The sequence below is a fragment of the Perna viridis genome, chromosome 3 (assembly GCF_037379345.1).
Source record: "Perna viridis isolate PV_CMFRI_1.1 ecotype Kerala chromosome 3, ASM3737934v1, whole genome shotgun sequence".
Taxonomy (NCBI): domain Eukaryota; kingdom Metazoa; phylum Mollusca; class Bivalvia; order Mytilida; family Mytilidae; genus Perna; species Perna viridis.
In genome coordinates this window covers 43,140,999-43,153,850 of record NC_142447.1, presented here as the reverse complement: position 1 = coordinate 43,153,850, position 12,852 = coordinate 43,140,999, and the positions used below count along the sequence as shown (strand labels likewise).

The 12,852-nt window shown below is 33.4% G+C and overlaps 1 protein-coding gene across 1 annotated transcript in view; it reads right to left on the bottom strand.

The window, feature by feature from the left end:
• Positions 1-11,538, bottom strand: part of LOC148622360 (galanin receptor type 1-like) — a 58,016-nt gene extending 46,478 nt beyond the window's left edge. The window contains exon 1 of the mRNA XM_088574041.1: positions 11,305-11,538. Coding sequence (XP_088430167.1) covers positions 11,305-11,337 — 33 coding nt within the window. The 5' untranslated portion in view covers positions 11,338-11,538. The remainder of the gene's footprint in view (positions 1-11,304) is intronic.
• Between the last annotated feature and the right edge of the window lie 1,314 nt (positions 11,539-12,852).

Here is a 12,852-nt window from a genome sequence, read left to right as displayed (position 1 = left end):
AGGAAGGACATACTTGCAACAAATTTAGAAGATCTTTACTTCTGTTTTTTAACAAAGTAATTTTGACTGCCTGTAAAATTACTTCTCAAATCAAAATATTGATTTCTGAATTCCAAAGCATGCAGTTTAAATTCAAATATTTAAAATACCAGAAATTATATTTTACCATCATCGTATTGCGATGAGCATACAATTATTCCGTTCGTCCTTTAGTCTGTTGAACCTCGACACTAAATAAGTTTCTGGTTTGCCAGACAACCGTATCAAAATATATATAAGTTAGTGAGTACTTAATTTTTTCTTAAAATAAGAATTATCTTTAAAATGAAACAAAGGAATGCATTAACAAGATTAATGCGTTTTTTTTCAGAGACAAATTATGTTTCAAAAGAAAGTCCTAGCATCTACTTTGTTTTTTACCAGTAAAAACTCCTCGTCCTTTCCCTTTTATACTACATAAGTGTCACTATTCTTTTTCCATTATATTTAACACCTTTCCAATGTTTTCCGTCTGTTCCTAGCATTCCATAGATTATAAGGGTGTGTTGTTTTCTATAATTCATAAAACATTAAGGAGTGTGTTGTATCATTAAAGCAACTAACATCTTTTCAAATTTCAAATCCAAGGAAATGTTTATTTCTAGGAAAGCAGGGTCTGCATGCGTATCCTACCGGTGCATAAGGCCCATATCTTTTTATTCGAAACAAATTAGTAAAATATCGAAAATCTTGATAATAGTTTAATGTTCCAAATAATTGAACTAGTAAATATAGTACATAACCTATTCCGCTTACTTTACAAGTAACATTTTTTAAAAACTTTTCCATATGTAGTGGACGCCGCCGAATATATATGTGATGCAGGGAAATAGTTCTTGCCTTCCTTGTCAACATCAAATCAAATGCGACGAATCAGACGACCAAAGAACTAATTTAATGTGATCTTAGTTTACATACATGTATTTATAAGTACAATATAGTGCATATAGTATAGTGACAGTACATTGCGAATCTTACTGAAATGATAGTAAGGCAGGTAATTGTGTTTAAATTTGATCATTCAGTCAGGCATTGATCCTTATTTAAAGAAAGTAAAACCAAAATAGACAAAGGCAGTAGAAAATGAAGACATTTAGGCAGACAAGGTTGGTTAGTAGATCCAGTTAATTATTCACTATTCTTCATGCATAATATCTTGTTCTGATATGCAAAATACTCTGGATAATCTTGAGTAATAAAAAAAGAACGAATATTGTGACATGCTACAATGCATCTGTGTATAACTTAAATGCAAAATAGTAAGTACTTTCCAAGATCACCAAAAGATCTTCAACAAATGTAGTAAGCTTAAAGGCCTCTAAATCAAAAGTAATAAAATCACGGTAACAGAACTATGACATTTCTTCAAAATAACTTAAAATAAAGGTATATTCAAAAGACTGAAGTTACCCGTTTAATTACTAAATTTGAGTCCATACATGTTGTTATTCATATTATACTGTCAATTTTTATAACTTTTAATTTTGCTGTAAAAAAACCTTGTAGGTTAAAGATTTTGTCAAAAAGAAAAAAAAGTAATGTCTGTCATGATACTGCAATAAGAATGTGAATATGACAATCAATGAAATCGTTTATAAAACAGCGCTGTTGCTCTTGCTAGTAATGAAACATCATCAGGGATACTTCATGAGCAAAGAAACAGGATACAAAAAACATCTTTAAAAAAAATGAAAGATGGAAAGCACGATGCCTGAAGCGCAGGGAAAGACCCCTGCATTTGTAGCAGCGAGCTTCACAAAAACCATTTTCGACTTATACCCGAACATTAGCACTTGTGTGTTCATTCTTTTGACAATGTCACTGACCCAGCAACAGCTGTTTCAGAGTTTAAAGCAAATTTGACCCATCATCAACAATGTCCATCTGACATTAAAAACGATTCCGTTGTCCAGTAGGTACCAACTTCAAAAACTGAATACTAGGTAAGTACACTAATTGACCTCACCCCAGTGCATGAGTGGATTAGTTCTGTGTTAAAATTTAATAATAATTTAATTATATACTGCTTGTTTATTTCCTGTGAATATTGTCGTTTTTTTTTTATAGTTTCCGGGATAAAATATCGACCGAAAATGTTTTTGAAAAGACCACTGCATTCAATAATCTCAGTTCATATGTGTTGATCAAAACCTGAGAGTTTCCTAAAACTATTCTCTCCACCACCCACCACTCTGCCTCGATCTAATGAGCCCATCCGCGACCGTAAGAATCGTGATATTTAAATTCGTCGTTAAAATATCTTGAACTTGAAGACAAAATTGAGTTTAGTTTTAAGTGGAGTCTGAGTTGCTCATTTACTTTTGTTGATTGTACGTATTATTTTAGTTACTCTATGTTCTTTGTTGTGTGTGCCAGTTTTCCATGTCTGGTCTTTGTCATTGGATTACATTCTTTTCGCTAGAATCTTGGTTCTCTTGATTTTTCGTTCAAGATGACATAAATTTCGTGACATAAATAAATATTGTTAATCTTTCGTTCTATATTAGTGATGAATTGGTTTGTCATGTAGAGATTTCTAGTATTCACACCAAGATTTGTCCACCTAGAAGTTCACCAGAACTTACAGACGACACCGGACGCCAAGTGCACCATTTGACCGAAGTGACATAGGTTCAGATAAGTTTTCGTTTATTTCAAATTTCACGAGACAGCCTGGTCCTCCTCCATGCAGGTATCATTTTGTAAATATTAAATTTAATTTTATTAGAATTAAAATTACGAATAGTCGCTTTTCTTTTTCGTTTGTGGGTTTAACACAAATAATTATTTAAGTGAGTCCTTGAATTATGCATGAACAAGTAAGAAGTCTTTGCCATACTAACATTTTCATGTAGAAATAATACTTAGAAACAATATACCATTCGCTTATGTTAAGCAAAATATCTCGGATACAATAATTGCTTCAGTGACTGTAGTAACTTTAATAAATACACGCAATTTAGGTTGTTTCTTCGAGAGAGTAATGTTTAAAATGCCGTTTTCATGTAAACCAGTTTCACTGTGTCGTATTTGCCTCTGGCAGTGGCTCATTAGATGATCATCAGAGGTTATCGTTATTGCACGAGACAGCCTGGAAAACCACTAATCGATCTTCTGAGGCCTTATTGGGAAGCTTTAGAGTTCAGAAACTGGTAGTAACAAGATTTGCATAGCACAACTAGATTAAGTGAAAATGACAGAGACTTTCCTTTGATATCCATATTGACGCTGGATGTTTGCGGTTTTCGATTGTCTTATTTATTGACGATGATGAAATGAAATAAAATGAAACTGTTGCATGAATATGTTTGTAAGACACCTGAATGCATCACGTATATTGCATTGTGTCGTTAAAATTAAAATGTTTGTGAAACAAATTATTGAGCAAGACAGTTTACACCTTGTACAGCTATGATAGTATGATAGTAGAACAGCTACATGTAGGTAGTCACTTTCAATCTGAGATGATAGTAAAACAACTACATGTAGGTAATCACTTTCAATCTGAGATGATAGTAAAACAGCTACATGTAGGTAGTCACTTTCAATCTGAGATGATAGTAAAACAACTACATGTAGGTAGTCACTTTCAATCTGAGATGATAGTAAAACAGCTACATGTAGGTACTTTCAATCTGAGATGATAGTAGAACAGCTACATGTAGGTAGTCACTTTCAATCTGAGATGATAGTAAAACAACTACATGTAGGTAGTCACTTTCAATCTGAGATGATAGTAAAACAGCTACATGTAGGTACTTTCAATCTGAGATGATAGTAGAACAGCTACATGTAGGTAGTCACTTTCAATCTGAGATGATAGTAAAACAGCTACATGTAGGTAGTCACTTTCAATCTGAGATGATAGTAAAACAGCTACATGTAGGTACTTTCAATCTGAGATGATAGTAGAACAGCTACATGTAGGTAGTCACTTTCAATCTGAGATGATAGTTAAACAACTACATGTAGGTAGTCACTTTCAATCTGAGATAATGGTAAAACAGCTACATGTAGGTACTTTAAATCTGAGATGATAGTAGAACAGCTCTAGGTAGTCAATTTCAATCTGCCATAACAGAAAAAAAAACATTATAATTTTAAAATATTAAAATATGTTTATCTAAATGTAATTCATTTATGTAGGATAGAAATGTTACTGAGAGATTAAACATGAGTGATTATGTCAATCTGGAGTATATTTTTAATCCCCGCTGCGAAGCGGCTACCATATTCGTATGTTTTGTTGACGCATCTCTTTTGAAATTGCTTGGATGATTTCTTCTATACATAATCAGCAGATTTCGTGTTGGTAAAAGCTTTTTCAGTCTTTCGCATATTTTATATTTTATATAGTCTGTTTCGAGGTGAAAGGCAACAATGATTGCAAGCTCCACGCAGCAGCAAAAGTTCGTTTCCTCTCTTGCTACTTGCTGCTAATAGGTCTTTCTAAGTTCTCATATATCATTTCGAATAGCGTTGCATTCGTAAAATCATTCAGTTTTTCCCAACTTTGCAATATCATGTATTTTCTGAAAGAGCTACCTGCAGGATCTAGAGAGAATTCTGCCTAATTGCCATTATCGTCACAATATACAGTAGATATATTAGGAACTTACTCCTGAATGTTTTTAAATTCCGCTTTTCGCATCTCGAAGAAATAGGGTCGGTTTTCCGCCTCCTTTTTTTTTATTTGCTGCCATCGCAAAAGTTTTTGGCAACAGTATTTAAAATGTTAAAATTCTAGGATATATCGTGAGATATTGCTGAAGTATATTTAAAAATATATAATTGTCGTTAAAATTAAAAGTGAACAGGTTGGAAAAGTTCCGACAAACATTGCTTTCTCTGTCGGGCGGAACTTTTGTTTAATTCTATCAGATATGCAGACACAAGAACATTGCCCTGTCAAGGAGGTCAGACTCTTCACCCATTGTAATTGACAATGCAATTATGGATGTAGCAAACATCTAAACTTTTAATTTATGAAAACTCAACAAACATGTGGGTTATTTATGAATTCGTGCATTTTTCAACCCCTGATATGTCCATATTGATACATGAAACGATTAAATTGCTGTCGAGTGAGAGGGAAATTAAGGAAACCAAGATTCTAGCGGAAATAGAAAGAATGGAATCAAGGGACACAGACCAGATAAAGAATACAGACACACACAACAAAATATATAAAATAAACAAAATAATACATGTACATACAAAACAACGACAGTAAATGAGCAACTCTGACTCCACCTTTACGATCTACTTGATGATGATGACCATAAAAATTCTGTAGTAATGACCTCAATCTTGTAGCAACATAACCCTGTTCTAGAAGCCTAACTGTAAGAAATCTAACGCGATACAAAAAGTCTGCGTAGTTAATCTCTGGCGTAATGTATTAGTTGTGTATTTACGCTGCTATGGAAGAGGGAGATTAAGCACGCTGTAAAATCTAGATTTAACCCACTATTTCGTTTGAAATGCCTGTACCAAGTCAGGACCATTGCGGTACCAGCAGCTCTGGTGGTGTAATATCTATTTTGCCAGACTTATTTTGGACTTGACTTTATTATGGATCGTAATAGAGTTCGGAAATTTTGCTGTTACCCTATTGTGATATAAAAACTCCATACGAAGGTGCTGAAGGGATGTTGCCACAGAAGAAAGGAAAGATGATAATGTGGAATGAAAAGTCATCGCGATTGTCATATAGTTTGGTCAATAGAAGGTTTGATCCACATGGCGGTGCTTAAAGAAAGCAAGCTGGGCAAAGTAAAAACTGAAATGAAAATCACTATACATTGTCTAGAAACAAAAAGAACAGATTTCATGCACCCGATTTTTTTATGTGCCGGAAAAGCACCGTACTAGAAACTATAGAAATAATCAACAGTTTAGTCATCTCCATTCAACTTAGAACACAATTTTGCCGAAAGCAACAAAAAGTCGTTGAAATTGGAGCAACTGGTTAAAATGATCGCAAAATGCCTAAAAAAATCTATACTGCCAGTCAATTCAGAATATCATGTTGATCTTATGAGAAGCTTTCATCTTCATTATTTTTTCAATAGTTGAAGAAAAAGTAGCAAAAAGACATTTGACACCTGTGTTCTATTTTTAGTAACGACAGCCATGTTTTTGACCGATGAAAAATTTTAAATTATCAGTTTGTGCATGATACCCTAAAAAACAAATATGCCAACTTCTATTAATTTTTGTGGCATTTGATTTTAGAAAAAAAAAAACATTTTCAACTTTGTACACGTAAAAAACGACAAAAAAATATGTTTCAGGGACCATAACTCCTACATTGGGCGACGAATCATTTTGAAAATTTCGGCATTGGTTCTTTTTTAATGGTGAACAATATTACCCAGCCATCATGATTATGCTAAATTCAACGATTTTGAGTTAAATGTATTTACAAAAAAACTATATTTTGACCCCATTTTGTACACCTATTTTTATTAAATTCTGTACAGTAGTTTCTGAGACTTTGAATGCAATAACATCAAAAACAGCAAAACAAGTCTAAAAAAGCAATGACTTCAACATGGGTAAACAAATTTCTATGAAAATCAGAATTAGGTTGAACCTAACAATTTTGGAGATATATGCAAAAAAAAAAAAAAAATTGTAAAACTGCTGTTTGATCCCTATGGTCTATTTCTAGTATCGGCGGCCGTGTTTTTTTCACGGATTAAAAATCCAATTTTTCATCTTGTAAAAAATACCCTAAGCAACAATAATAAGTTTTATCCCCATCCATGAGGTGGTTTCAGATGAGAAGATGTTTAAAAATATTTAACGACGACGGACACCAAGTGATGGCAATAGCTACCATGGTCTACGGCTAGGTGAGCTAAAAATAATATTCAAAAAATAAATCAAATGACTCACTCACCCAACTTTCTTGAAACATGAAATTAAATTTCTTTACAATAAAAAAGCTGAAGGAAAAGAGAAAGTATGACCAAAGTTTAAACAATGACTTTAAACTCAAAACGAGGAAGTTCGTTTGATCCGTTGGTGTGTTACTATCTCAAAGGTAAATTGAGGAAATGATAAAAACAAATCCCCCTTTTGTCTATGAATTCCACTTGTCTACCTTCAGGGAACGAAGACAGTTTATTGATATTATTTTCAATGTATATAATAATTCATTTTTCCATTTCTAGAAAATGGGATTGTGCTTTATGTGTTTAATACATTTATGCTAGAATATCTTTGTCAAAACTTGTATGTTATTTGTTTCACATGTTATGACGAGAAACTCTTATACCATATCTTGTGCGTGTGTATCTGTTTGCTTTCCGTTCCTAAATAGTGTCCAATGGAGAACTTGTGCACCAAAAAAAAAAAACCTGTAAATTCAAAGGTTCAAAATTTACGAAAACTTAAAAAATATGTGCACCAAGGTAAAATGTACAAACGATGAATTTGTTTTACTTTTTGTACTAACTTTATATTTTATATTCATTGGTGAATTTATTCTATTAATACTGAAAATATGACAAAATCTGTCGCTTCCTTATCTAGTTATGTTAGATTACTGTATAACAAACCGGGTCTTAAAGATCAAACCGGGTCTTAAAGATATATCTACGTCACTGTGAAACCTATAATGTACAATCGTATTCAGTAGATCGAGATGTTATCACTTTGACCAATAAAATCTATAAACTACTAAAATAACAACAACAAAAAACTACTAATTAAAACATATGCAAGTACATGTACTTGCAAGGAACGTATATGGTAAATTAAAGTGCATGTACCAAACGTTTTGTCAAAACGAAAAGTAAACATTACATGTGTGTGTATATATATATATATAATTAATCGTCTAAATAATAGTCAACAATCACTCTTACGGGGTGATGGATCGTTAAAAACGATGCGAAACATAACAATAAATAAAATAAACGTCTAAATATGTTTAACATCACCATCTTCTGGTGATGTTAAACATATTTAGACGTTTATATATATATACAACGTCTCAGAATGTGACGACTCTATTTGCAACACTGCTCCATTGGATCAAATTGATACAGGGAAGATATATAAACGTATAGAAAGGTCTGAAAAATTGATATGCATCATTAATTTGATCCTCTATCTTACATATTAACATCTAAATGAACTGTCCCGTACCACCATACATCGTGTACTAAGTTACAGCGTTTGTTTGTTTGTTTGTCGGGGTTTAACGTCCGAGCTGCAATATTTCAGCTATATTCAGACGATGAACATGAAATTGATAAATGAACATGAAATGATGATGAAATGAAAGAGGGATGGGAGACAAGGACAATGGGGTCGACAAATTTTGATTGTCACTGGAAATAGGGAGAGGTGGGTAGGGTCGGGCAATTTAGCCTACTGTGGCGGAGCCCTATGGTTCCTACTCCGGGAGAATACCACAGTAGGGTTCTTTAACGTGTGAAGAACGTGGCATCTTTCTCAACACGGGGCACCACTATGGTTTGCGGTCAGGTTTTCCGTATTATAGCCTGACAACCCCAGCATGTAACACGCCAGGGGTACCCCATTCAACCACCTGGGGCACACATCCCAATTGCTCTGTGGGCAGAGCGCCCTAGCCCCCGGCTAGGGTTCTGAGCACTATTTAGTCGCCTTTTACGACAAGCTTAGCGCTGTTGCAGGCCTATTCTTTAACACCCGGACCTGCACGGGTATGTACTAAGTTACATCCCCAGATTAATCCTACGAGGAGGAATGACCCGGCCAGCGAAAGCTATATTTTTATATAGCCTAGCTGGCCGAGTAGTCTAGGGCGCTGGACTTTGTGCAGGCGGTGTTGCCATAGATGTCACAGCAGTACGAGTTCGAGTCCCGCGGAGGGAACGACCAAAAATTTGCATCGCAAATTTGACAGTTCTAACATCGTTGGGAATAAAGCATATTTTCCCAACACTTTTAATACGGTATTGTTCTAGTCGGTCATAAGTTCAGTTGACTCGAATACCGTCTCAGGTACAAATATACGACTTCATATCACGGCTCAACATTGAGTTAAACGCGTTGACGTGCTACATTTGCAAGTATATCACAACTCGTTTAAAAAGTTGATATCGGAGAGCAACATGAATCTACATAAAGCCACATATCAAATTTGAAAAAAAATCCATCCATTGGGATGATTGCGATGAAATTCCAACAAAAGAACGGGCAAAGTGAATCCAATACACCACTCACTTTCACCCACTTATTGATTGATGGTTTATAGCAGTTTTATTCATTGAAATAAGTTATAATATATACCATTCCATTTTCAATTAGAAATAATGATATTGTAAACAATTTAATTTCATATGTTTCCTTATCTATGAAACCAAAATTGTAGAACGACAGAAACTCTGTTAAATATGTCTGTGCTGTAAGTTAGCTCTGGCAAATACGTTTCAGGGGAATTTCCAATAACAAGACAAGACTTAAAGATATGGAAACGAGTCAAATTTTTTATATTTGGAAATTCGTTCCATTAGTAGACCAAGTAATGTTCTGCATGTAATGGAGATTCCTATTTCAAGCTGACAATTTCCATCTTTACTGCTTTAATCACACTGTAAGATTGTTTTATTGGCACGAAGGCAGTATTTTTGTGTTATTCACGATATAAATTCGGAATCGTTTTTGCTAATGGCAGATTGTCGTCAGTTATTTAATCTTTAAAAAGAAAAAAGAGAATGTTAAGGATAAAACGTCTTTCGCTGCAATTTCAAGATAGCGCGATGAACATTACAACTTAAAGATTCTTTAATATGTTTCCGATAATACTATTTCAACAGTGCCATAAAAAATGATCACTGAACGAACGTAAGACCTCGAAATTTAGTGTTTAGTTTTGGGGCACTCCCTTTTCTATGGTATGAAATTCATTTTTTTTCATGGTTTCATTTAACCCCAATAACGAATAAATTTTAGAATTGTAAGTCAGGTATACTTGCTTCTAGATGTAATCTGATCGGTGATCGAACAACACTCTCATTCATTCCTGAAATATGGCTTTTCCACTATTTGATGTTTATTTCGTGTAGCTATCAACTAAACGTCTGAAGAATTGCAATGAATTTAACATTTTATACAGTTATCCAATTTGTAATTCGTGCAAGTTTACTAATGGTAATATATCGTGTAAAATGAACTAAATTGTCGCATACAAATATATTTTCTATTTACAGAACCGAATCTTCACACCTTTGAAAATTTGTGTAGAGCTTATTATAATCAATTCATTTGCTGAAAGTCAGGATCTTTTATCCTTTTGCGCTTTCCAAGATATTAGCTGCCTGTTAACGGCAATAACTCTAATAAGGGGGTAATTTTGTACATCAATCCATTAAAGATTTGTCTATATCTAATCATAAGCATCATTAATCAAGGTAAGTATTTTCCTTCTGTTATGGTGTAGTAACTGTCCTTCAATGGCAATAACTCCTTTTAAGAGCCATGATATGGATACTTTTGTAAAGCCAACTTAGGCTGTAGGGCATAGTTATGTAGATTAAAGACCAAATAAAAAGCCCCCCTCCCCCCACCGTGTTAAAAAACAACTATCATTATTCCTGGTCTATGGTCATAACCGAGACAATTTAATTTAAGATAAACATAGGTATTGTGACTAAGTATCATATGTTCCAAAGTTTCAGAGGATATTTTTTTAATGAAATGATAACGATTACGGACTCAAAGTGGTAGCATCAGTTCATAAAGACCTTTGGTCCAGGTGAGCTAATTAGGGAAGTGTATTCTCAATGGCACCTACCATGACAAAAACAGTAAAAAGATGGTACCATAGCTTTATATAGGATTGCTACAAACACAAATGTTTAACGTTTAAAATATGCAATGAATGCATTATTAAAAAGAAACTTGAAGCGAAACACTTTAATTATGGCTTTTTAGGTGAAGACTTAATTTGAAGTGAGTACAAATCATAACTATTTAGCAAGAAACGGAACTTCAGCAGGCATATTCTATAGTTCCAGTTGAAAACTATACCAACTTTGATATTAATTTTCTTCGAAGTTGTAAACACCGCAATTGGTGCACGACAAAGAAGCCATCAAATAAACAAATCTTGTAAAAATCTTGAATACGCACATTATATATAATCTAAAAACGCAATTGAGTATATTTCAATACTTTTCTGTTAAGTTAAAATTTGTCATTATTAACTAGAAAAAGTCAATTATTCAAATCTAGAAATGACATAAAATGTACTAAAATCCTTACCTTATGTACAACATGGTTCCTTTCTTCCTGCATTCACACAATTAAAAGTTGACTTGCCTCCTACAAGTCTCTAACATCCAGAGATTTTGAAACCACTGGCTCATTTTGCGTTGTGACATTAATTTGATGACAATAAATTTCACTACAGTCTTACGACACCTATTGATCAACTCTTGTTAACGCTCTGGTCTTTGGTGACTGCGTTAAGTACCGAGATTGTTTAGCGACCGATGCTTATTTGTCAAACGCTAAAGCACGAACAAATAATCTATAACGTTAACTAACTTATTATACTGCAATATTCAGAGCAAGAATTTTATTACGTTTCGATGGAATTTACTTGATGATTCCAATGATTATGGCCCGCTTTACTGATGCAGTCCTATGTTTTTTTTTGTCCGTATGTCCGTCTGCAACAACCTTTTGTGAACGAAAATCTATTAAGTTTTGGAAACATTTATGAACGTATATTTTTTTTACCCATTCAGCTTAACATTTAAGTATTATTTTCAAATCGTTCCTTAAGCTAAACTTGAATAACTATGCATTACTTTGAATCATAAGTTTTAAAAGATTGATGGCAGGACACACTATCAACTTTTAGAAACGGTGGAGGATGTGGATGTAAAAGTATCGGAGACGTGATCATTCCTGACTTTTTAGTTTTCTGGCTTTGAACACATTTAATAGTTGTAAAGATAGTGCAACAATAAGTTGTTGCATCAGGCAGAAACAAAAGGCACCATATAGTAAGTATGAACTTGAACATGTTCTTCGTCATCATATTGTTTGTTGTCTTCAGTTACAGTTATTCAATAATAGTTATATTTATTATACATGTATACATTTTTATACCTTAAAACAAAAACAAAAAAAAACAAATAAATAAATAAACTTAAAAATAATTATATTTTATATGAACCAAGTATAGCGGTAAACAGTTCCTTGTAGGTTGAGCTATTTTAGATTTCATTTCATAACATGTCAATGTTAACAAAACTAAATGGATGCAAGTATTCTCTTTCCACTCAAGTAGAGTATGCAAATCTTAAGTGAATTTAAGTAAGAAAAAACAAATGCATTCTTTGAATTTTCATCTAGTAATTTTTTTTAAAAATACATTTCTCGTCACTTTAACGACAATTTATATATTTGGTTTTATAAGCTTTATTTTACATAAAAGCAAAAGGTATATATATATATATATATATATATATATATATATATATATATATACCGAATTGCCACAGGAGGTTAAATTATTGAACAAAACACGAAAGACCACAGACAAACATCAAGTCACAAAAGCCAAAGGTGCACAGGACAAAGAGAAACACACAACCTCCCTTAAGCAGAAGATCAACTCTGGTGCTTAAGAAAGGGAAGCAGTTCTTGCTTTTTGTAAGACAACCTTGTGGTGTTAAAATACCTACATTTTCCATCAAAAAGTCTCCTTCTCAGATGGCAAAGTAAAGCGAGGGTTTGCCTGATGATTCAAGCCCTTGAAATCGTAATGATTTTAGCTATGAACTCAATTGAGTTTGAAAG